Source organism: Epinephelus lanceolatus, chromosome 11 (genome assembly GCF_041903045.1).
Source record: "Epinephelus lanceolatus isolate andai-2023 chromosome 11, ASM4190304v1, whole genome shotgun sequence".
In the NCBI taxonomy this organism is placed as follows: domain Eukaryota; kingdom Metazoa; phylum Chordata; class Actinopteri; order Perciformes; family Serranidae; genus Epinephelus; species Epinephelus lanceolatus.
Genome location: NC_135744.1, coordinates 27,884,252 through 27,909,469, shown reverse-complemented (window position 1 = coordinate 27,909,469; position 25,218 = coordinate 27,884,252). Strand labels below are relative to the sequence as shown.

The following is a 25,218-nucleotide window of genomic DNA, read 5'->3' as shown; positions in this document are numbered from 1 at the left end:
TGTGTGTTGTGTGCTTTGCACAGGCCTCGGTGCTCTGCGCGCAACAGCAACGCCGCGCCGCGGCCCCGATCAGGAAGTGAATCTGAAGAAAATAAGCGACTGTGGAGGTAGGATGACATAGAGGGGGAGAGGTGGGAGAGAAGCAAGCGGAGAAAGAAGAGACGAACGGAGGGAGGGATCGACCCTGTTTCTGGACCTGTATTAAGCTACTCCCCTCTTGGATATATACTGCACCGCCAACAAGAAAATGCTCATAAAGGAATTGTAAGTATCCGTGTGTGTGAGTGTGTGTGAGGAGCGGAGGATGTGTGCGCGTTTATCCGTCTGGTTTCGTAGCGCTGACATTGTGGCCAGTCGCCCGAGAGTAGAATTACAAGAGTGCGGCCAGGGTGATGTCGACATCCCGTATCTGCTTGACTGCGTGTCCGTCATCATTTTTCATGCACACGACACTCCATCAGCCCAAAGCATCCACCGAATAAACCGAGAGATAATAAAGCTGGTGGCTGTAGTTACATCAGCAGCCGGCGCAGGCATGGCTGTGCCCTTCACATTTTGCATCACGAGCCCTGAAGTGATATGATAGGCTTTCACTGTGGCGGATAAATAAATGTCCTCTGCTCTGGTGCAAAAATGACGGATGCTCTAGAGGAGCTGTGGTGCTGAGGGAGAAATGGCTGGTGTAAGCCGCGCCGTGGCGTGCGGTGCCGTGCCAGCGTCCATCCCTGTAAAGCCGCTGTGGCCATGTTATTGATGCGCGGTGAAGGTGAAACGACTGATGGAGCATTCCGGCATTTATCTCTGGAGGAATGGAGATGGCGAGGTGTATGGGGACCCCGGGTGGGGTGGGAGTGGGAGTGGGCAGGTACAGGGGAGGTGGTTGCAAAAGCTTTGGCAAAAAAATGGCAAATGGCGAGGTTTTGACGCACCAGTCAGACATTTCTGAGAATTTGACAGCTGGGCCGAAGGGACGGGATGGCACATCAAGTGGGATCGTGCGTGCAAACGGAAAGATCTGAGGGATTTTAACACGTTACTTCAGCACAGGCCTCAGTGTGCTGTAAAGATAACTGACTGAGGCCTGCTCAGAATCAGCTGGTGGTTAGAATAAGGGTAAGGCCGACAGATTGCAGATGAATTGGGATGATATTGGCCTTCAGAAAATCTGGTATTAGTCGTGGATGTCGACTTCGGATAGGATGATGGATCCTTAACTGGTGTCAGCTGCACACCAGTCTCATTTTGCCTCAAGGATCATGTGACCACCTGTAAAAAGTCTGATTACCTCCACGTTTTTGTGTTAGTTTCAGATGGATTTGCACCCTCTTTTCTGTCAAAATATGTGCATGTATTTTTAAGATCCCCATTTCATTGTAATTCTATGACAAGGTCAGAGCTATGCTTCTGTAAACTGGCACACATTTTCAGCTATTGGCAGCTTCAGTTTAAAAATAACACCCTGATCTTGAAAAAAAATCCATATTCAGCAGAGTCTGGCTTAAATGGGCATACAGTAATCATTCATTATTGTCTTTATTTCTCACCACATGTATTCAATCAATTAATGGCCCAGCATTAAAAAAAAGCCCAGGATGAGAGTGATGGCATGGCTAAAGATCTGAAGTGATTAGGGAGAGTCTGGGTCTCAGCAGTCTGCCTGGAAATTAATTAAATCGGTCACGATTAAATGCTGAATGCACTTATACACGCTGTCAACACACGGGCACAGGAAGAGGCTCGTGCATACACACACACATATACACCAAGATGCCATCACGGGGGTCAAGAGACAGTGAATTGATCCATGTAGTACAGACAGGCTGTTTTTTTAACCTGTGCTGCTCACCTGAACCACTGACCTAAATCACTCCTGGTCCACTTTTTCTTTACTTCAATGTGCTTTGGCAGGTGCACAGGGACACAAGAGCCACTGTGAAATGTACAGTATGGTGTGATGAAGAAGAAGCAGTGAGAGAGTAGAGACAGATTAGAGAGGGGACAAGATGTGAGGACAGGGAAGACGAACAATGCAGAAGAGAAGAGGGGTGTTTGTTTCCTGAAGCAACAGAGAGACACCTGATCTTCCTGTTAAGACCTTTAGACCAAGGAGATTTAGACCTTTAGACCGAGGAGAGACAGAGCATTGAGGTGACTTTATTCCTTGTTTTACTTAAGCCTCTATTCCACTAAGTATTTAAATTTGGCTCTTTTTTACATTTACCTCAAATTAAGATACACAAAACACTTATTTCTGAGTGATCTATACTTAAGTTCAACCATCTTTTTACACTGTCATTTGACATACAGATAGTTTTTCAGTGTTTCTGCCCTCCTTGCAGCATCTGGCCTCCCATCCAATGTCTGGCTGGGACTCAGACCCAGATTACATTCAGCTGCGAGTGGGATGCAGGATTATCTGAATTTGGGCATACATCACACAGTTACAAAACAATCAACAAAGCTGCATGCTGTACATGTGCATTAAGCGCTACGAAATGCACGCATGTCAGAGTGCAGTGCGTTCAAGATGCTGCGTGCATCTGGGTGATATAAAAGAGCCCAGAAATAGTGTGTGTGCACGTGTGTACCAAAATGAGTCTTTCCTCACATGCTTATGTGTGTGGGTGGATCTGTAAAGTGTACTAGGGCCACATTAATACTTGTTACCAGCTATGCTTTTTATCATAAATACAGATTTGTGAAACTGTGATTGTACACTGTACCAAGATGTTAATATTTTTACTTTATTCCTTTTGTAGTTTATGCAAAGCTGCAGGAGGGGGGTTGTTGCATTAAAGTAGGTTACATATTTGATTACATTACACATAGGAGTTACAGGCATTCAACACATTAACCTACTTTGTTGAGATCAATTACTTACAAAGTAAAACACTAATCATCCCATCGTAATGGAAAATGTGTTAGTTAGATTTCTTAGTAAAATACTGCAGGCAATGGCTATTAAATTGTGCTTCCTTACATCATACATATACATTAAAGAGAGTTTAATAACAGTAGGGTTTGTTTCCTTATGTTCACTGCACTGAAAATTGATAAGAGTCACTTTTCACTCATCTTTCCTATTTGCATTGTTTCTGTAATGCAACATGCGATACACACACTCCTAGTTGTATGTATACCTTTATCTTTCATTTTAGTGTCACTGGGCCTGCTGCCACCCACAAAGACAAATTTGCTCTGTGCTCATTCTGAAGGACTGCTGGCACCGATGTCATCATTTTGTTAGTGGTGTGGGACTTATGTGGCCATTTGTAAGCCAGCTCCATTTCCCAACACTCTATTGTAAACATAGTGGTGAAACTGATGTTTGACACCAAACAAAAAATGGCAAAGCACCAAACAGCAGGAAAATACTAACTATAAAATGTTTGTTGTTTATGAATAATTTTATGCTTAACTACTGTTTCGTGGTTCTTGAACTTGGCGTGGTTTGCACGATCTACACACCTCCAAGATTACGTAACAGCGCAGACGAGGTTGCACAGATGGTGTTGCAATTATTGGCTAATAACAACACCTGGAAGTGTGTAAAAGTCGATTCAAATTTCACGGTGGTTCTTTGATCGGCTAAATAAGTTTGAAAATTTGATAACCTGACCGTTTTGACTGCAGTCAGTGAGAATGATCAGACATTCACAGGAACCAAGAAAATGCTAAATGGACTGCACATTCACCCATTCACACACACATTCACACGCTGGTGGCTGAGGCTACCGTACATGGTGCCACCTGCTACTCAGTAACCATTCACATGCACTTACAAACCGATGGAACAGCCATTTGGGAGCAATTTGGAGTTCAGTATCTTGCCCAAGGATACTTGGACTTGTGGACTGGGGGAGCCGGCGATAAAAACCACCAGTCTTCTGCCTAGTTTACGACCTGCTCTACCTCTGTGCCACAGCTGCCCCCCCATGTGCGCCATCTGCACCACGCAGACCGCAAAAAGTTTTCTCACCTGTAATCTGTAGGTGACGGGACAAGATTTTGGTAACAGAACTGTTCTTGTTGGTTGTCTGTTTGCAGTCCGAGTAGTTTTGATCAATCATATTTGAATAGCAGGTGACAGTCCATGTCGAAAGGCAGAAGGTGCTCACCGAAATGTAATGTAACATATCGGCTATTGTAGATATGACTATATGACCAGTGCACGGAAGAGGAATTGTGGGTAAGATATCAACTGGAGACACTGTATCAGCCACTAATATTAAAGCTCCCCCGAGAGGCTTTATTGTCGTTGGACGATAGCCGATGGGTTCCTTGATTGTTTCGCATGGAACTTGTGACCAATCAGAGAGAACTTCACGCATCACAAATTTTGGTCCACTTGTAAATGCTGCCTTGTGTTACCTCTCTCTCTCAGTGACAGCTTACCGGCTCTGAACCGTAGTTGGGAACACGCTGGCTTGTTAACATTAAATTAGCGTGACCTGTTATTAGCGGGTACCACTCTGCAGAGGGAAGGATGGCGAGGTATTCAGGTGCCATTCATAAAAATGGCTTTACTGCAGTCTTCACCACAAAATGATAAACACAGTCTTCTCATGAGGTCTAACAGTAGCCCTGGGCTTATCTAGACACTTAATTCTGCTGACAATCATCACTCTTTGCCGCTGGTTCATACCATACACACTGAAGTACACGTCACACCCTCACAGGTTACCCACAAGGCCACCGCCCTTAAGGGGGAAAAAGGGTGAGCACACTTGTGAGTACAAACCAAACTCGAGACAATATGCAACACTGTCACAAATTGGTCCCTGATTTGAACCAGAGCAAAGGAACTATAGGTGTGAGAACGCCCTCACTTTACACTGTTTTAAGTCCAGTACAAACACTGTGGGCCTCATACGTAGCCAGTTTCTACCCACTAGGAGGTGCTGGTGTTCACCTGACCTGCAAAAACATTCAGGCATTTTTTTTGTTACTATAAAACATTTCCAACAATTGCAATTAAAGATTATAAAATCTGAAAAATGCCATGAAACGTACAGAACATAATAAGCACAGAGCTGGGCTTCAGCAGTAATACCAACAAACACTGATAACGCCAGAATGATGAGGACAACGAGTGGTCGGAGAGCAAACAGCTCGTTCGTTTGATCTTGACAGAGCAGCCTTTGTAGATAACAGTAACTTTTATTAAGTTATGATGTTTTCTGTATGATAACAAATAAGTCAGATGTTGCTATAATTAATAGTTTGAAAAAGTAATCCTTGTTTGTATAACTCCCTTCATACAGAGATGTAAAAGAAAAGTGATAATCCTGTACCTTATCCACACTTTGTCTTGTTTCTATGATATTATAATAATAATAATAATAATAATGACAACCTATTAAAAATCAGTGTTTTCTCCTTATATAAAGTATAACCTCAGGTGGAAACCTTAGAGGAACTGCTCAGCCTAAAATTCAGGCTTCACAGCTCAGTTTTTGTATTCTGTCTGGTTGTTTTCCTGCTTCAGTGAAGCATATTCTCATCTTCTCCTCAGAATAGCAAAGAATAGATCATTTATTCTCTCCTGATGACGACTCAGTGTTACAGCGTCAAAGTGAAATACATGAATTTCATATTTGATGGCCTGTTTTTTTGTTCAGTTTGGAATCCACGTTAGATTTTATTATCAAATAATTATTGCTGATAAAAGATGTGTCATGCTGAAGAATACAAAAGTGGATTTGTCATTTACTTTTCAGAAACATCAAAGGCAGTCTACTCTTTGCTCTGTAACAGGTAAAATACCTCTAAAAAGAAGTAACTTGTCAGAACCACAGCTGTCCGATTGACATGTAATGTTCACGTAGCTTATATACTCCTTATGACAAATCCCTGTAGGCTTACTCCAGCTCAGCTCATCATGGGACAGACGCATGTTAGACAGATAATTGGTGTCCAGATCTTCATCGAGCTGAACAGTTAAAGATGTCAGTTCATGTTGTCAGCGTGTCACTCACAGGATTTCTCCAGGCTAATCCAGTTCACAGAGAAAGTCCATTATTACCAAATTAAAGCAGGATGAATGTCATATTATAATGTCAATAATGAATTCAGTAGTACAGTTTTTAGGGATTTTTTTTGCCCATGTGGGAATGTACAGTGAAACCAAAGGAACTTGTCATACTACATCCAAGAAATTTGAATAGTTAAGGTGTTATGGGATCCAATTAATCAGTATGAAAAGACAGTATTAAACATCACATTTTCAGATTGTTCACAAGGAAAACGGACATCTTGAGTTTGAGCTGGTTCAAAATCTTAAAGGTCCAGAGTGTAGGATTTAGGGGCATACATTGGCCCATTGTCACCTGAAAATAATAATCTTTGTGTTTTGTTACCTTAGAATGAGCTGTTTATATCTACTCAGGGAGCAGGTTGTCATTTATCGAGAGATCAACATGTTGCCTGTTTCTGTAGTAGCCCAGAACGGACAAACCAAACACTGGCTCTAGATAGGGCCATTTGCATTTTTGCATTGGCCACCGTAGTGTTACCTCCGTCAGTGACAGCTTATTGACTCCAAACCGTAGTTGGGAACACGCTTGCTTATTAACATTAATTTAGCTTGGCTCATTTTTAGCTGGTAACTACCTTCTAGTGGTCCGGACCTCTCTGCAGAGGGATGGATGGCGAGGCGTTAGGATGCCAACATTGTTCCCAACAATGGCTTTATTGCAGTCTTCACCGCAAAACAACAAACATGGCCTTCTCATGAGGTCTAACAGTAACCCTGAGCTTATCAAGACACTTATTTCTGCTAACTGTCATCACTCTTTGCCGCCTGCCATCTTCACCATGACACCCCGAGAGAGCTGCTTCCCTCTATACACACACTGAAGTACACGTCACATCCTCACAGCTTACCCACAAGGCCACAGGTAACAGTAGTTATCAATAAGTAGCATCTGAAAAACAGATTTCTAACATGAAACAGATTTTTTCAGTGTTAATACCAGTTTAAATCACCGGGTCAATTTGTTTTGGAGAGAAAGAGACCTCTGTGGATACTTGGGCATTGGGAACAGGGTCTCAGAAACATCGATTTGCAACATGAAACTGCTTAATTCAGTGTTTTTACCGGTTTAAATCATCTGGTTTGTATGTTTTGAAGATGTTTGAGATCTCTATGGATAATTCGGCTCCTGAAAACCTCCTGAGTAATGAACACTGAAGGAATCCTAACTGGCAGAAGTTTCAGCTGCAGTCCTCACTTCTAGATGCTACTAAATCCCCTAAATCTTACACACTGCTCCTTTTTAAGGCAAAAAAAACCTTTTTGTATCTTAATATCAAGTTTTTTTTACTGTATTACTGTATTGGGTCAAAGTTGAATTACTGTATCTGATTGTTACTTCATGAATTTTTAAGTAACTTTACTTTTTTTCCCTTCTCTTACAGTCGAGTGATTCTTCCTATCTCTGTGGAAGAGGTAAGTTTCATTTCGGTACATTTCAGTGTATGTGTGTGTGTGTGTTAGCTAAAATGGCTCAAGGCTCACCTTTTGTTATCTCATTCTTTGGTTCACTTTGGCTCAAAGTGAAGTGCCTGCCATTAGTAAAGCTGCCCTTTTTGGAGTGGCCTTTGGACTTTAATATGTGTTTACATTTATGTTCTAATACACACATAAAACCTTTTATATTTTCAAAAGTGATATATCACATGTCCACTTCATGCATTTCAAAAAAGTGCAGCAGGGATCACCTTGTGAGCAAAACTCATCATCGTGTTGTAAAGAGCCTTTCAATCAGATAGAGCTTTGAAGCGACACAGTCAGCACAGTCTTTCACTGTCCTCGTCCTCTTTTCTCTGTGTCCCTCCTTCCCCTCCTATCCTCATTTCCATTGCAGTTTGCTCCTCTGTTCAGATGAGCATCGTAAATGAGTCACCTGAAACTACTGCCATGACTTCCTCTGCGCTCCCACCCAACCACCTCGCTGTCTACCTCATATTTATGCACTAACATGAGTGCAATCTACTTTTTGACGTTTGACTTGTGCTGTTTATTACTGATGAATAAATATTGACTGCTGTAGCCAACAAGCACTCAATCTGCTCTCACACACAACAAACAGCTTCAAGTATGAGCGTAAAGCAGCAGTGAGTGCTCAGAGACACAGTAACTGCAACAACTGCCTGTTGTGTCACATCAATGCAACATCAGCCACAGGATCTCAAAAAGCTGATCTGAGAAATATCTAGTGACTTCTCAGATGTGTGCTTATACTTTTGTGTATTCATTTTTATTCCAGCTCAAAACCACATGGCCATGAGTGCTTCCGCTTGCATTTCCTTTGGCTCATAGAGGCTTTGGATCTACACACGTTGCTTGTGTTTGTAGCCTTTATCTTAATCATATCTCGACATAATGAGGGTTTCCTCTAGAGCCGGAGGCCTGGAAACTGTGTGACAGTCAGCATGCTATGTCACAGTGGAAAACACAGTAAAAGAGACTTAAGCCCAATCCCAATATACCCCTTTACCCAACCACTCAGCCCTTACCCCTCCATTGTTTTGCATGATCATGTGTAGGAGTAGGGTTTCCCAACTCTTGTGGAGTGTTGGCCCATCAAAAGAACACTCCAAACCAAGCGTTTGAGCGAGAAATCACATTCATCCCCCTTTTGATGGCATATGACACCTGAAATTTAAAGTCCAGCAGCGAAGTTGGTGCACTTGTTACAGATTCTGTGATATCATTGCAGAATGGTAGGGAAGGAGCAGGGGTCGCTAACGGTAGCCTACAGAGCACCACTAGTGGCCTGATAATGAACATTGTTGTGTATGGAGAACTGGATACAGCACTGGAAGTAGGGCCCCGTTCTTTCTTATGAGACATGACGCAAAAATACTGTAGCACAACTGCTGTGTAGAAAATGACATGGATGATCCGGGGATGTTCAGCTCTTTCCACTGTTGAAGCACTGTGCTACTGAAAGCGGCCAAAGGTCTTACTGAATCTTGATTGAATCTTGCAGCTCTTCTAGACCTCCGAAATTTTATCTGACTGAGTGGATCAAATCCTGATTTTGCGTCTCTCTCCCAATGTAAGTCGATGTGAAAAAGTATTTTGGGGCCGTAGGGCATCACCTGACAGACCCCGGAAATAGCAGTACCACTGTTTAGCCACTACGAAAACTGGCTTCAGAGCCTGGCGTTTATCCTGGGGGCCTGGTAATTAAGCAGTGTTTTTTTTTAAATTATTTTTTATTCCTTTATTTGATACCTTGTTTAATAGATCGGTAGCATAAAACTGAAGTTTTGAACAATACGCAAGTGTCCTGTCAACCGCTGAAGGTTGCCTATAGCCTATATAAGAGAAATCACCAAAGAAGACGATGGCATGTTTGCAATGTCCGACAACACTTGTCGCATCTGCTGGCATCGACGACTACCGATGACATGTCACGGTCTTGAAGGGCTGGCCCATTTCGCAGGATAAGATTTAACCCTTGCCCCTTGTAGACCTAACTCTTGCAGTCTGGCCTCTTGGAACAAATCTGTTCTTAGAGGCAAAGGAGCACTCAAAAATGAAAGGAAGGGGTGAAAACAGAAATGGCATTGGGCCTAAAATATGAGCAAAAAAGCCTGAATACAGTTGAGTAATGTCCCCTGTCTCTTGAACCACGTGTGCCCCTTCTGCCCTTGAATCACATCCCTCCAGAGCTTCGTCTTTTCTATTATCTGTCTCCCTCTCTACTTCCCATCTCTCTGAAGTTTTCAGTAATGTGCCACCAAACCACACTTGGGGTGTCGTGATTCAATCCATCAGCAATTTGATTTCCTTCCTTTTCAATTGTTTCACTGATTAAATTTGATTACTTTCAAAAAACACAGCAGTTGTATCCTCCCTGGAGATGACAATGGATTAATCTCTTTGAACAAAGGTTTTATTTTGGGGAGTACATGTTGACTGAGGCTGTTCCAGCTGTTGAAGCCCCTGGAGAGTCAACTGAATTGAATTTCCTGTCTGTTAACTTCCTCCGGGGAGCTGATTTGAAACCAAAGCTTTATCTGTGTTTTCTTTTTGTGAAAGAAGGAAGTTCTGGTATAACCCATCATGGACTCACCTCACAAGGGCAAGGCTGAATTATATTTGTCCAACACTGTTACCCAGGAGGGTTTGCTGTTCCTGCATCCCATTTATTTAGTCGGCAGTTGCGGTGTCTGCAGCTCACTTGAGGGAACAGTCTCTCCATTGCTCTCCAGGTTTGGCGAGTAATGCAATCTAGAGACCATCATGGTCACAATTATAACTTTGTTGTGAACTTTGTTCACATTATGTGAAGGTCATTTAAATCAGTTCTGCACCTCTGGGTCTTTGTCTTTTTGTCTTTCATTGCTGTTGGCGTGGAGGAGTGACCTTTTAAACACACACAAAAGGTCAAAATGATTTTCTGTAGTCAATCCCCTGACATCCAAAAGTCCTACAGTACAACAGTCTCACAGGAACATGTGAAATGGACACAACCTCTTAACAGGTGCGAAATATGTTAAAATTACTCTCTGGCAACATGAAAACAATGCCAATGCAAAGTCTGTTATGAACGGTTGTTGTTTAATTGTGAAACTATGGTCACAGTTTGGTCAACAACAAAAAAAACTTGGTTAAAAAAAAACTACTAAGTACTGAGTAAGTAAGTGATGTGAACTGAAGTACTTTGCAGTTATGTAAAGTATGTCAGCAGAGTTCTTTGTGTAGTTACAATAAATCTGTGAAATCATGTCAGTACATTGACTTTGGTCTCACACGGGACAGTTATTTGTTTGACCCATCCACCACCCCTCCTACCAGCCCTACGTGGACTTTCTTGCTCTTTATACTGAAGTTTTGTGTCCACCATGACAAAAGATCCTCATTGACTTTACATTGGCATTGTTTTTATGTGCCAGCACATGATTTAGCACATTTCATGCCCACCACCACATAATATGGTGTCCACTTCATGTATTTCTGGGCTGTAAGGTAGCTAAAACAATTGATGCAGTTGATACAGGACTTACATCTGACACTGTTGTTCTGAACACAGCGAGTACTTGCCATTAAATATTGGATGTGGGTATTGATCAAAGTGTAACCATCCAGTCCCACTGCATATATATCTAGGATTTGGCCTCAATTCACTATCACTCTTAATTCCGTAGTTATGGCTATAATGACATATGAGTTATCTAGAATTACTACCAAAGTCTAATCAGTTCTGTGCATGCCTACGGCCAGTTACTGGTCTCACAAATTTCAGGGAATCTGCTCCTAGAGCTTTCACATTTCCCTCAGACAGTCAAATTAATTGATATGTATGTTCCTTATGGAGGAAAAGCAACTTAACACTGAATAATATTAAAGTAGGTCTGTTGAAGATGTTTTGGCAGCTGTAATTGCAAAATCTGAACCTGAAATTATGTTGCATATGTTCAGTACATAAAGGAGATGATTTTGTGTATTCTTGTTTTTCAAGGTGAAGACCTCCGCTGTAGGCTTAATCAAGTGCCTGCACCTGCAAACTATAGAGTTATTGTTGCTTCAATGGTGTTTGATAGAAAACATTTCAGCACACCAAAACATTTCCACGAGGGTGTCAATGGTATGAGATTTTCACAGTACAATAACCGCCTCAGAAAATATTGCGGTTTCACAGTATTACAGAATTATTATTACATGTCAGAATGACCCTTGAATGAATTAAATCAGAAGGGTTACTTTTGGTTAAACAAACATTTTACTACTATATTTAAATCATGAAACAGTTTTGATAAAGGAAGTATATGTAAAAAATCCCCCTCTTGAAATTACCTAAAATGAAGTTGAGATTTTCTGTCCAGTTGCATTTTTTTTCAATATCGCAGATAAGCAAATGCACACAATATGATTACCATCAATTTTAATATCACAGTATAACTTTAAACCGGTATAATGTTGCAACCCTAACTTCCACTGACTTCCATGACAACATACATGACCACCTTTCGAAATGACCTACATTACGGTCCTAAGGGTTGCTGTTTTAAACACATAATGAAACAGTCACAGTTATGCTAGAAAAAAGATTTAGGCAAAGTGGTTAAGTGTAGAAAAAAACATCAAGGTTTGACTTTAAATAAGTACTGTTGTTACTAATGTAAAGTGACAAATGTCATACATCACATATGTCACTAGCATAGTATGCTACACATACTAATGTACTCTGCTATGAACACTGGTCTCATAGGTAAAAGTCTTGTGCTTATTGACCCTTTCACCAGACCTCCCCCCCACCCTATAGGGCCTTTTTCTTTATACAACATTACACACACTGTCGCTTTTTATACTGCATCACCTCAATTCCTCCTCTGTAATAATTACTATAGTCACAAGAGGATACCGCCTTTACATTAATTTAAGTATGGTTCGTAATAAGCTTCTTGCACAGACGACCTATGTAGTTGTTTTTTCAGTAAAAGTGGGGTGGATAAACTAATGTCCTCATAGACAGCAGCGACAACAGTCCACAAGTAATTACGGTCACAAGACTTTTTTAGAAATTGTTTCTATTGTAGTTTATTTAAACTTTTACTTAAGTAAAAGTTAAGTACCAGAACTTTAACTAGTTTAATTTTTATATATACATTTTTGTTATTTTTCATTTTGTCTCTTTCATTTATTGTCCCTGCTAATTTTTATACTAGGGCCCGACCGATATGGATTTTTTGGGGCAGATGCCGATTCCGATATTATGAAATAAAAAAATCTGATAATAGATATATCAGCCGATTAAATTTTTACATTTTTCAATTTAAAAACCCCCGAAATACCTGCTTTTGATGGCTTAAATATAGTTCAAACACTCGTTACAAAGATATAAATTGAAGATTTTACATTTTACTATTTTCAAATACTTTTATTATCAGGAAATGTGTGGAACAAGCAGCATATGAACAATTTGAACACAAAATAAATCATCATGTGCAAAAAGGCAGTAAACCTCTGGGAAATAAAATAATCATGCAAAGTCTATATGAATTAAGACATTCACATGTATGTTCACAGTACCAGAGTTCTTATTGTAAGAGTGAATTTATATTTTGTGGGTAAAAGTTACTGTTTGCATTTTATTAGTGATGAAAATATATAAGTGTTAAGATTGGCGTCAATCGGCCAACTTTTGGCTGATTGCTGATTATTCTCTATTGGCTATAATCGGCCGATTAAATCGGCCGGCCAATAAATCAGTCGGGCCCTATTTTATACATTAACTGATTTATTATTTCTGATTTTTCAGTTATTGTTTCCATATTTTAGTAATCAGCAGGAGTGCATTCACTCACCATTTAACTCCATAGAGAGACGTTCTGTCAAACTTAGTTGTGACTTGTGCGCAATCAAGAAACTTTACAAAAAAATCTGTTGTGACAGGCTCATCACACTGTGTGTATTTCTTCAACATGACTAATGAGCTTTTAACTAATGCAGACATTTCAGTGTCAAATCCACTCTGGTTCCTAAACTGTGGGTTTGTCTGGGGACGTCGTTGCATTGTTTTATGTGTGTAAGAAGGTAACCTATATTATTCTCATGGTTTGATACTACATTAATATATTTAAGTTGATAGAATAGAAAGAATAATTGTAATCTCTCTCCTGTGAAAATGAATAACACATCAACTTCTTCCATCTCTGTGATGTTGTACGTGTGTCTGCGCTCTGGTTCAGCTTTGTGCAGAGGTTACATTGCGGATTAGAGGTGATTAAGAAATGAAAGGAGCCATTGTCCTGTTTTTAAACTCGCATGCACACGTGAGACCAGGAAGATGGGAAATAAGAGGAAGAGAGGGATGAAAGAAGGAGGAAGTGTACAGAGAGGAAACAAGCCGGGTGCAACAAAAAAGTTGACAGGTCAAGAACAAGAGTGTACGGGAGAGATTATGAGGATTCAGGGACGCGGAAAGGAGAAGGTCGAGTTTAGGAAAAGGATCAGAAGAAAAAGTAATCCACTATTTGAGACTGAAATAGATGAGCTGATGAAATAAACATGAAAAAAAGACGTGACTGTGAAAGCTCATTCATCTAGAGGATAATACATGTTGGGACACAGTTCCTTATTTCTTCCTTTAAACGCTCTTTCTCCCTCAGTCTAACTTGATTTTTTTCTTCTCTGTTTTTTTAGTACCAGGTCGGCCAGCTGTACTCTGTGGCCGAGGCCAGTAAGAATGAAACGGGTGGAGGAGAAGGAGTGGAGGTGCTAAAAAATGAGCCCTACGAGAAAGAGGGAGAGAAGGGACAGTACACACACAAAATTTACCATTTGCAGAGGTAAGTGGTTGTCCGACAGGTTCAAAAGTTCACTTGGGAAGACTACTTCATTTATCTTTCCCTTGAGGTCACATCTCTTAGCTCCCATCCATTTATACATTTCTCTGCTTCAGTCTGTTTTCCCATCACTTTAAAGTCTTCTTCTTGGTTCACTCCAAACCGTCTAGTAGCCAAAAACCTACTTTTGAAGTAAAAGTTAGATATTTTAAGAAGTAGGTTTATTTGCTTATTTACCAACAGTTACCCTGGCTCTGTTTAAATTAAAATTTAAATCAGACATGGTGCTTTGTGCTAAATGCTAACGTTACATGCTAATAAACACACAATAACTGCTTGCATGCTGATGCTAAGCAGGTATAGGCCTAAAGTTTACCATGTTTACCATTTTAGTTTAGCATGTTAGCTGTTTCCCCTTGCTTCCAGTTTTTAGGTTTAACTAAGCTAAGCTAACCTAAGCTAACATAAGCTCAGCTAATCACCATTTAATCACACAGTGTACACCAAAGTCTAATCTTGATTTTTTGAGGTGCCATTTTCATGAACGCGATATCTCAAGAACACATGGAAGGAATTTCTTCAAATTTGGCACAAATGTCTACAATTGTCAAATGTCTTACAACCTGATCAGATTTTGGTGGTCAAAGGACAAAGGCCAAGGTCACTCTGACCTCATCTGTCACAATCTCATAAATGCAATATATCAAGAACACCTTGAGAGATTTTTTTCAAATTTGGCACAAACATCCACTTTGAGCAAAGGATGAACCGATAAGAATTTAATGGTCAAAGGTAAAGGTCACTGTGACCTTGTCCATTTGGACTCAAGAATGAACTGATTACAATTTGGTAGTTGAAGGTCAAATATCAAGGTCACCATGACTTCATGAAACCTGTTTTTGGCCATAACTCTTATAGAATAAAATGATGAAGTGATAACATTTTATATCCAAAAGGTCAAGGGACAGCTTCAATATGACATCATATTGTTGTGCAAAAACACTTTTCTGGCCATTAGTCAGCGTCATAACTCATTTACAGAAGGGGACACATTTGTTAAGATACTTAACTGGTGACACTAATCTTGGGTGTCCACCTTGAAACTTTACTGATTGTGTAGATCTTCTGTGCTGCCAGGGAGGGGGAAGTGTGTGAAGCATCCATGTTTTCACAGACATGAATGCAAACTGTAAGTGCAACTTGAGTGGTACGCAGAGGCATACAATCGTGAGGCTGTAACTGTAGTTTAACTTTGCTTTGTGTCTGTGTAATATTGAAATATTGTTAAATAAGTAAAAAAAAATACAATTGTTAAAATACCATTAGACTTATCTACGTCTGTTCTGTCTTCACTCCTGTGTCCTGCAGTAAAGTGCCGTCATTCGTCAGAATGTTGGCTCCAGCTTCAGCTCTCAACATCCACGAGAAAGCCTGGAACGCATACCCATACTGTCGCACAGGTAGCACGCATACACACACACACACACACACACACACACACACACACATACTGTACTCAAACACACATTCTGCACATACACATAAACCTCATACAAAAATGCAGGCAGCGTCATCTATGAAAGGGCTGAGGAAAAGCAATTATAGTCAGTGATATATAGGCTATGTGACGCTACAGAAGCGTATTGCATTCACTTGACAAATCTGTTTTATTGAGTAATTTTTTTCTGTTTTTTGGAGTAATTTTTTTATTTTTCTGTTTTTCATGGTATGTTTTTTCTTCTGTTTTTCATGGTAATTTTTTCCTGTTTTTCAGGGTAATTTTTTTCTGTTTTTCTGAGTATTTTTTTCTGAGTTAAGAGAGCAATAGAACAACAGACGCTTTCATTCCTTTCTTGAGAGCTTGATATAATGGAAGCAAACATGACCAACTTGTTTAGTTTAATCCAGTTTTACTTTGTTTTGGGTTTGAAACACTGGGAGATACTCTTGTCTTTTATCGAGCTCTCAAGAAAGGAATGAAAGCATCTGTTGTTCTATTGCTCTCTTAACTCAGAAAAAAATACTCAGAAAAACAGAAAAAAATACACCGAAAAACAGAAAAATAAAAAAATTACTCCGAAAAACAGAAAAAATTACTGAATAAAACAGATTTTTTTTATTTGTCAAGTGAATGCAATATGTTTCCGTAGTGACGCTACATACTATTTTCATACTAAGGCTTTAGTGGTACACCAAAAATAGTGTCATCGATATTGTTGGCCTTTAAGTAGTCATTGTTTTTTTAAAAAATTTAAGGAAAGGGTTGTAACCATCATATCATTTTAGGGTTACAGGGGTAGACAGTGTATCAAAATATGGTGTAGGAAATGACACACAATTTTAATGAATGAAAATAAGTAGCCCATACAGAGGGGAGAGATTCAGTCCACAATGAAATGAAAAGATGTCACAGTCAGGACATTTTGGCCATGGTTAAGATCTTAACAGGCACTCCATCAATATAAAAGTCAAACAGAGGTCACTGGAAGAAGTCCCATCTTCCAAACTACCTTTTAGTCTATTGAGCGTCAACTCATAGGATCTAATCTCTACAACTGCATGTACTCATTTTTTTTAATATGGAGCATTAGCTATTTTCCAATGCTTCAAAAATAATTTTGGACGCTGCAACCATGCCCGTATTGATATATTTGGTGTTTGAGATCTGTCCCACAGAAAACAATTTCAGTGCACTTGTGTGAATACAGTTTACTCAAATGACTCAGAGGACACATAGATGCTGATCTGTCAAAGGGATTGTCCTTCTCTGAGCACCTCTCTCTCTCTCTCTCTCTCTCTGTATCTCTGTCACCTTGAAGGAGTAGTTGAATTATTAACCGCATGTCCAGTGAGAAGAGCCGAGCAATCACTCGAGCCTTTCAGGCTGAGATCACACGCACTAGCAGCTGCTCGACAGCCATCTTTCATAGAAACACACGGAACAGTCGAAGGCACAACCTGAACACACACACTATTCAGTCACAGATATTGCTGAACGATTCCCCTTGACCTCTGTATATTGTCCAGTACTGTAAATGCTATTATATTTTCTCATATGTTCCTTAACTGCATTTTTTTTTCTTTCTCCATGTTTGCTCCTGTGCTGTCTTTCATCTGGCTCTGCAGTAATCACTGTAAGTATTTTTTCTTTTACGCTCACAGACTTCATGTATGAAACTGTGATGCCCATAGAGGGAGCACATTAACCTGAAAGTTGAGAAAGAAATTTGATCTATTTCAGCAACACAGCAGCAGCAGTAGCAGCAGCGACAGTCAAACACTGTTACTGTGTTTATGTGTTTGTGTTGGTGTGTGTGTATGAGAGCAGGAGACCCACCTGTGTCAATTATACTTGCTTAAATTTTATTCTGTAGATTCTCTCTTCACTCAGTATTATTTCTGTTTTCTCTGCAGAACGAGTATATGAAAGAAAACTTCCTGATCAAGATCGAGACATGGCACAAACCTGACATGGGACACCTCGAAAATGTAATTAGCAAAGACTGTAATGAGCTGAGCAGGTGCATGCATGTGTTTGAGCAGCATGAGGACATTTTAATGTACATTTTGGGATGACTTTAAACAGTGCACATGGCAAAGAAGTGCTCATTTTACACCACTAATGCTTGATTTGATATCATAAAAGGAATCTTGAATCTTGTATGGATGTTTTTTGTTTATTATGCGCTTCCTACTGTGAGCTGTTTAGTGAGATTCCCCATTTCTACTTGTCCTCTAATTAAAAATTGCTCTATGAATTCATGTGCAGCACAAGAACAATCCCATCCCCTATAATTACTTTGAGATAGTGCCTCTATATATAAATGAATATGATCATGAACTGTGAGCATGCAAAAGTGCAAAAAAAGAGCTCTGCTAATTACCAGAGAAATGTGTCGCCCATGTATTATTTTTACTTGCATCATATGGGCTTTCAAAATAATGTTCCCCCTGAGCACCGTGTTCTCGCCTCTGTTGTATGTGAGCTGCCTGCAGAGACTTGTGCCTGTATCCAGCTGTGCTCTGTGCTTCTGTTTCAGGTACACGGTTTGGATCCAGAAACCTGGAAGAAGGTGGATGTAGTCTATATTGATATCGCTGACAGAACCCAAGTTGAGCCAAAGGTGAAAATGTTTTCCTCAAGATCCACACTGAGATGATTACAGAGACCACATTGTTTGCTTTTTTTTAATCGTCACCTTATCCATGATGTTCATTCTGTTATTTTCTCTTGCCTCTCTCCAGGACTACAAGCCAGAGGAGGACCCTTGCAAGTACAAGTCAGTGAAGACAGGACGGGGCCCTCTAGGACCAGACTGGAAGGTACAGCGTCTTGCTGTTAATTTCTCAGTAGATTTAGACACATTCGAAGCCACTGAACTAAACACAGAATTCCAGCCACATTATTGTTAATTATTAATGTGCCAAAAAAAAAAAAAAACACTCCCATTGACACTTGTTGCTTAGCAACTATGATGTTTAGTTTGTGCTGAAATACTTGGTACAGGACAAACATTGTGATCAAAATATTTCAATTTGGCTATTTTATGCAAGAAAACAAATAAATAAATAGATAAATACAAAAAGGATTTATTGTTTTCCCACCAATGTAATTGCTGGTAGTGTGTAGAAAGCGCTGAAAGACTTTAAAGGGATAGTTCACCCTAAAATCAAATATACATATTTTTCCTCTTACCTGTGGTGCTATTTATGATCGTGAAAGTGTGAGTAGCTGTGTTTTGAAGATATTAAATGTAGAGGTGTCTGCCTTCTCTTCAGTATAATGGAACTAGATGACACTCAGCAGCAATGTCCCTTTCCTTCTGCACAGTGATACAGTTGGCAGGTGTAGTTGGGTTGAAAGAAAATAGTTCCTACATGAAACTGCTCATAACAAGGTCTGTGGATTATCTTGAGAAATGGGGTTCATGATTTCTGGAAAGAGTTCAATTATAGGACTAGATGTTACAACCCCTTGATGGACATGCTTGAGGCCATGAGTGGGAGTAATACTGTTGTCTGGGGATTTCCGAACGGGTGCCAAAGGGTTAAGGTTAGGTGGATAGAAAAGTAGGAAAGAGCACTGGTAGATAGAAAAGTAAGAAGGGGCATAGGGAAGGCAGAACCATCACCAGATGATAGGCCCACAACACCTCCAAAGGGCTCACCTGGTGTCCCAGGTGCACTCCCCTCTGCTTTAACTCCCTTGAGCCTTGCTGTTGTTCGTAGTGTTTTAGGACCAGCTGAGTAGCGTAGTAGTGTCCCTCCTCTTGATCCATAGCCACCGGCTTGCTTGTTCACCTGCGCCAAAGGGTTTTGATGGCCTGACGTTGGGCTTGACGTCAGCTGCCAGCTCGGTGTACTTAAGGCTCTTGCGCTCATAGGCCTCCTCCACAGCATCCTCCCAGGGCACAGTGAGCTCACCCTCACAGACAAACCCTCTTGTAATTGCCGGATGGAATGATGGAGGAGGTGGGGCATTGATGGATGTCTGTCTGGTCTCCAAGGTAGCTGCTAGATGCTTTAGCACCTGATTGGTATAATGACCTTGCGTCAGGGTTGTCTTGCAGCCAACCAGAGTATGTTTCAGATTTGCTGTAGATGAGCGACTGCTGTTAGTTTTTCTGCATTCTGTATTTTTTGGTGCTATTAAATTTACTAACATTAGAATTAAAACATTAAAACACTAATTTAAAAAATATGAAAAAACAAATAATTGTAAAGTTTTAGGGGCTGACTCAGTACCTAATTATCTGTAAAACTGTGGCTATGGCCCTGAGTGTAACAGATTAAAAACTAAAAATAAATAGAAAGTCTTGAACCTTTGTGCAGCGTATTTTACAACCCAGAAATCTTTGTTTCACAACTCAAACATCCCTGTATTTATGTTTGTGCAATCGCAGAAAGAACTTCATAAGAAGACAGACTGCCCACACATGTGTGCCTACAAACTGGTCACTGTCAAATTCAAGTGGTGGGGCCTGCAAAATAAAGTGGAGAACTTCATTCAAAAGGTTTGTTTACACTTCAGACTGTGGTTTGTCACTTTATGATCAATATGGCATCCAGGTAGCCAGAGGTCGGTGTCAGCTGCCAAGGAGGGATTGTTGACAAGCTGTTTAACATGATATGAAAGCAGTGTTTGTGTTATTCCCCTTTCTGGACAGTCCTTGGTTGTGTATGTTAAGGACCATTGGGCCATAGTGTCTCATATCCTGTGCATGCAAACAGCACACACAGTGTCTCACATCTTGGTAGCTTTAGGTTATAGTGGAAAAGTACCACCCACTATGACCTGTACATATGGGCTGCACCAGCCTCTAGTGGATAAACAGGGTAAAGCAACATCTTTTAGAGTCAAACATCTTGATTTTATAATTTGGAAAAAATCTGCTTTCTTTCCTCAACTACAACATAACTGTCTCCTTATATGTTGTTTCACAGCAAGAGAAGCGTTTGTTCACTAATTTCCACCGTCAGCTGTTCTGCTGGATCGACAAATGGATTGAATTGAACATGGAAGACATTCGTCGCATGGAGGAGGAGACACGTAGGGAGCTAGATGAGGTGAGCAAACATGTGTTTGTATGACAGTAAACATATTAGTAAGACTAAGTAATTCAGCCATAATCTAAGAGTCTTGAAACAGGACAAACTCTGAGGACATGCACACTCTCATGTTTGATTGGGAATGTGAATTATAACTCAGCTGCAACATTTCTGTGCGTGATTTGTTTTTCTTATGTGCATCAGATGAGAGTGAAGGACCCAGTTAAAGGGATGGTGGCTCTAGAGGACTGAGGTTGTGTTGGACCGTGAATGCTGCTGCTCATCAGGTGAGAGGAGTTCAATTGTTTTGTGGGACATTTCATTCTGCCTTAGTATTTGTTTGTCTATGCACCACCATAGACAGACAAACCATGCACCATGCATGCTGTTTATTTGAGTCCTGATGTACTGTGAGGAGCACATGCTGGTCTTTCTTGTGATGTAATGCACAAAAGAACACATCTTATGTCTTTTCGAAAATGTGAATTGAAGAAAGTTTTTAGCATTGAGGGAGATAAGTGTTTAAATTTACAAAGACATATAGTTTGTGTTCTTAATGATGATGGTTTTTATTTATGAGAGTCTTGGCCTTTGTTATAATAAAATCACAAGTGTAAGTTAGTTTTAAGCCTTTCAAAGTACACATTTTAACCCATGTCCTATGTGGGAGACAGAGAGGTTTACTTGCTTCTCATTTTCAACTATTTTCTATCACACTGAACCAAAAGAGACTCAAATGCAGACTCGGGGACAGACTACAGTTCAAAACAAGGTCCTTTAATTTCAAGCTAGGTTCGGTACACAGATGTCAGTCACTCAAGCAAAGGTATCCAAAAAGGACAGGCTTAGAGGCCGTTTACACGTCGCCGGCTATTTTCATAAACGGACATTTCACCGTCTCCGTTTTCAAAAAGATCTTCGTTTACACTTACCCGTGTATATATACACACACAAGAGCATGCCAAACCTGTAGGTGGCAGTGTAACGAGAAGCTCAAGCCTTCCATGTATCCATTGTCACCATAGCAACATAGGTCGCACTTTTACACAGGCGCAAGTTCCGGCGCATACTGTGACGTGGGCTGCCTATAACTCCGTTTATCTGCGTTTATCTCAGTTTACATGCAAACGCGCAACCGGAGTTTTCCAAAATCTCCACTCTGGCCGGAGTTTTTAGAAAGACTCGTTTTCAGAGGAGAAATCTCCGTTTGCGTGTAAACGAAGGGCACAAACGAAGGAAGATGTCTCCGTTTATCAAAATCACCGTGTACGTGTAAACGGCCTCTTAGACAAAATCCAGAAATCCAAAAAGTTGGTCAGTATCACAAGGTAAACGAACTAACAAAGAAACAGCTGGACCGCTGACTCAAAGTACAAGATGAACTGGCACAAACAAAGGGAAACACAGAGACTAAATAGGGGAGACAACGAGACACAGGTGTGACACATTAGGACACATGCAGGTAATCAAACAGGCGGGAAACACAAGGGAGCAGGAAGTGAAGAGACCTGAAACGAGACAAGACGTGAGTTTCAAAATAAAACAGGAAACGCAAGACAAGAAACATGAGAATGTGACATTTTCCATACTTCAGGAAACAGAGTGCTGAGAGAGGCAGACAAGATTTTGTTAAGTCAGATGTACTGATTATTTGTCTCATACTCATGCACGCACACGCAATATTAATAACCAGTTAAAAGCATGCACAATACCTTTAATATCACCTTTCTTAAAAGTAAATTTCAAAAGAGGTCATGGTTAGGAATAGTACTTTCCAATCTCAGATATTTTTTGAGACAAAAGTGGTAAAATTATACGAAAAAACTCACAAATGCACTGCCAGAATGTCAGGTGACATACTGTAAAGAGCAAAACTACAAGGGGAGCAGGATGTGGTGGGTCAAGCACAGGACTTTCACACAGGACACTGCGGTTTGAGTCAATGTTGGCTTATTATTTTTAGACTGTCTCAGTTTTCAGGATGTATAAAGCTGCTGAATGCACACTGTGCACAAACATCAGCAGAATAGCTTAATAGACCTGTTTGAGTTAACGACGTTAGGACACCTAGGAATATACCAACACATTCTCACTCCGACCTCATCACCTATCGACCTTTGGTCATGGACCTTTCACATCCAGCTATGAAGTATGATGGTTGTTGATGTTCTGGGACGCCGTGTCAAGTAATGTTTGTTACATGCATTGTCTTCTTTCAAAATACACTTCCATTTTCACAGGAAATGTACCATTTATATACTGTCTTCTTCAAAATAAATGCGCAAATTGACAAGTTGAAAGTTGGTGTTTGTTGGACCCATTCGCCACCCCTCATGCTTGCCCTGCTCGGACTTTCACCGTGTTTACTTTCGTTAAGGGCTAATTGCTACTGGCTGCATAACATGCCAACTTTAAAGGATGGCTTTTTTTGTCTGTGTCTGTCACTGTCACTGATTTAGACAACTTCGGTGTGAGACCAGGTTTAATATACACAAGGGTGTAAATAGCTGCATTGGGTTTTTTGGCCTTTTTGACTGATGGATTATTTGGTCACATCAGACAGTAGAAAGTTCCTCTTGTTAATGCTCTCACTCTTTCTATCTCTTTCAGACCAGACTACCCAGACACCAGCGGATTCACATCCTCCTCCTACTCCAACCGACTCAACACCCGACCGGCCGGTCCAAACACCCTCCCCCTGCCCCTCTCCCCTGGTACAATCTGGTTTTCAGGGACCTGGACCCAGTAAACTCCCAGTTTTAAGCTGATCTCCTCCACCACATCCCGCCTCCCTTGAGTCCCATCCATCTCTTATTTGTTTCTCCATCCAGTGTCCCCATCTCATTAACTGCTCTGAGGCCTCCAGTAGCAACACTATAGATCTTGTCAGTCAGTCCTCTCTCTCAGTCTCTAAACCGTTCTAAACTACAGAGAATAGTGTCTCTGCAATTTAGGATTTATTTCTATTTAAGATATCCCAATGGTGTATATACAGTATACCGTATATCGGGGAGCTGAATAATTGTATTGAAATATATATATATATAAATATAAATATATATAAATATATATAAACAGGGTTTTTCAAAAGGATTTTGTCTGTAAGTTTGTCTGTGGATGTTTATTTTTTCCAGATCAAGCTGTATCTGCTCAGTGTTGAGTTTTGATCCTGTGATTGTTTCTTTTATTTGTCATAATACCTCCTCTTCTCCATTTGTGTCATGCTTTCTGCAGTGTTTCCTTTTGTTGTTCAAAATCAATCTGCGAATCTACATACCGCAGCTGTGAGGTTGGGATTGTGCTGAGAGTATTACATTGTCTCTGCTGTACTCCAGTATACCTACCAGATAGGATTTCTTCCCAGAATCTCCCTTAATATGTTGAGGCATTCATTGGCTTTTCTGCTGCTTTGTGAGTGTGAGTGTGTGTGTGTGTGTGTGTGTGTGTGTTTCCGTTGCGTGGTAGGGTCTCAAGGTTTCCAGCAATGTTTTTAATTTTTCTCTCTCCTGATGATTTTTAACTCTTCGGTTTTATCAGGCTGTTCAAACAGGCCACTTGAAAGTGCAGTAATTGAAACATACAGTAATGCATACGCACACATACAGACACAGATAAGGATAGATGTAAGACGTATCACTCTGCAAAGGGGAATGCACACAAGATCAGCCATAAATGAGTCTTTCTTTCTACAGACCTAGCATCCTTTTGGCTGCAATCTTGTTACCATGTCAGTGTTTTTAACATTAGCAGCCATCATGGATACACAGCTCCTCCCGCTCGCTGTCGATAGATAAATAGGTCTTTGAAAGTAAAACTTCATGTGATCTGCATCAGTTCTTGCCCTGTCACCCATTCTGTCACCTCCAGTGGATAAATGGTCTTATCCAGCGATAGCAATAACTACCATGACACGTTGGTCTCTCCTTTTTATCATTGCAAATCTAATCTGTTTGTTCCTATATCCTGAAAACAGTTTTAGCAAAGCAGAGCCCGAGCTGAAAGTCAAGGATTGTTCCGTTGTTGATTATTTATTTATTAAATGCTGGTTTTATTGTGTTTGTCTTTGGATGAGGCGGATTTCTCTCCTGCTGGATTCTGAAGCCTGTCATGTGTAATAGTGTGGTTTTCTCGGTATATGCATGAGTGTACATGAGTGATGTACAGTAGCGTGTCTTTGAAGAGATCTGATGTTGGCTGGATAAAGACGGGAGGAAGTAATGGAACTAGAGGAGCGATAACAGCAAGCACTTACCTTCTTCCTCTTGTTGACGTCTGTTTGGCCTCCTTTGTCCTCAGTTATCAGTTGGATTATCCTCGTTTCCATCTTCTGTTTACTTTCCCTCCTCATCCGATAACAGTGTCGAC

At 40.5% G+C, this 25,218-nt stretch overlaps 1 protein-coding gene across 1 annotated transcript; it reads left to right on the top strand.

Annotated features, from left to right (window-relative positions):
- Nucleotides 1-98: 98 nt before the first annotated feature.
- Nucleotides 99-25,218, top strand: pitpnab (phosphatidylinositol transfer protein, alpha b). The gene is made up of 12 exons (XM_033633803.2): nt 99-264; nt 7,420-7,450; nt 14,162-14,307; nt 15,673-15,764; nt 17,431-17,438; nt 17,719-17,793; nt 18,345-18,428; nt 18,550-18,627; nt 20,208-20,318; nt 20,749-20,871; nt 21,058-21,140; nt 23,464-25,218. Exons 1-11 carry the CDS (start codon nt 248-250, stop codon nt 21,103-21,105), a joined length of 813 nt encoding a protein of 270 aa, XP_033489694.1. The 5' UTR covers nt 99-247; the 3' UTR covers nt 21,106-21,140; nt 23,464-25,218.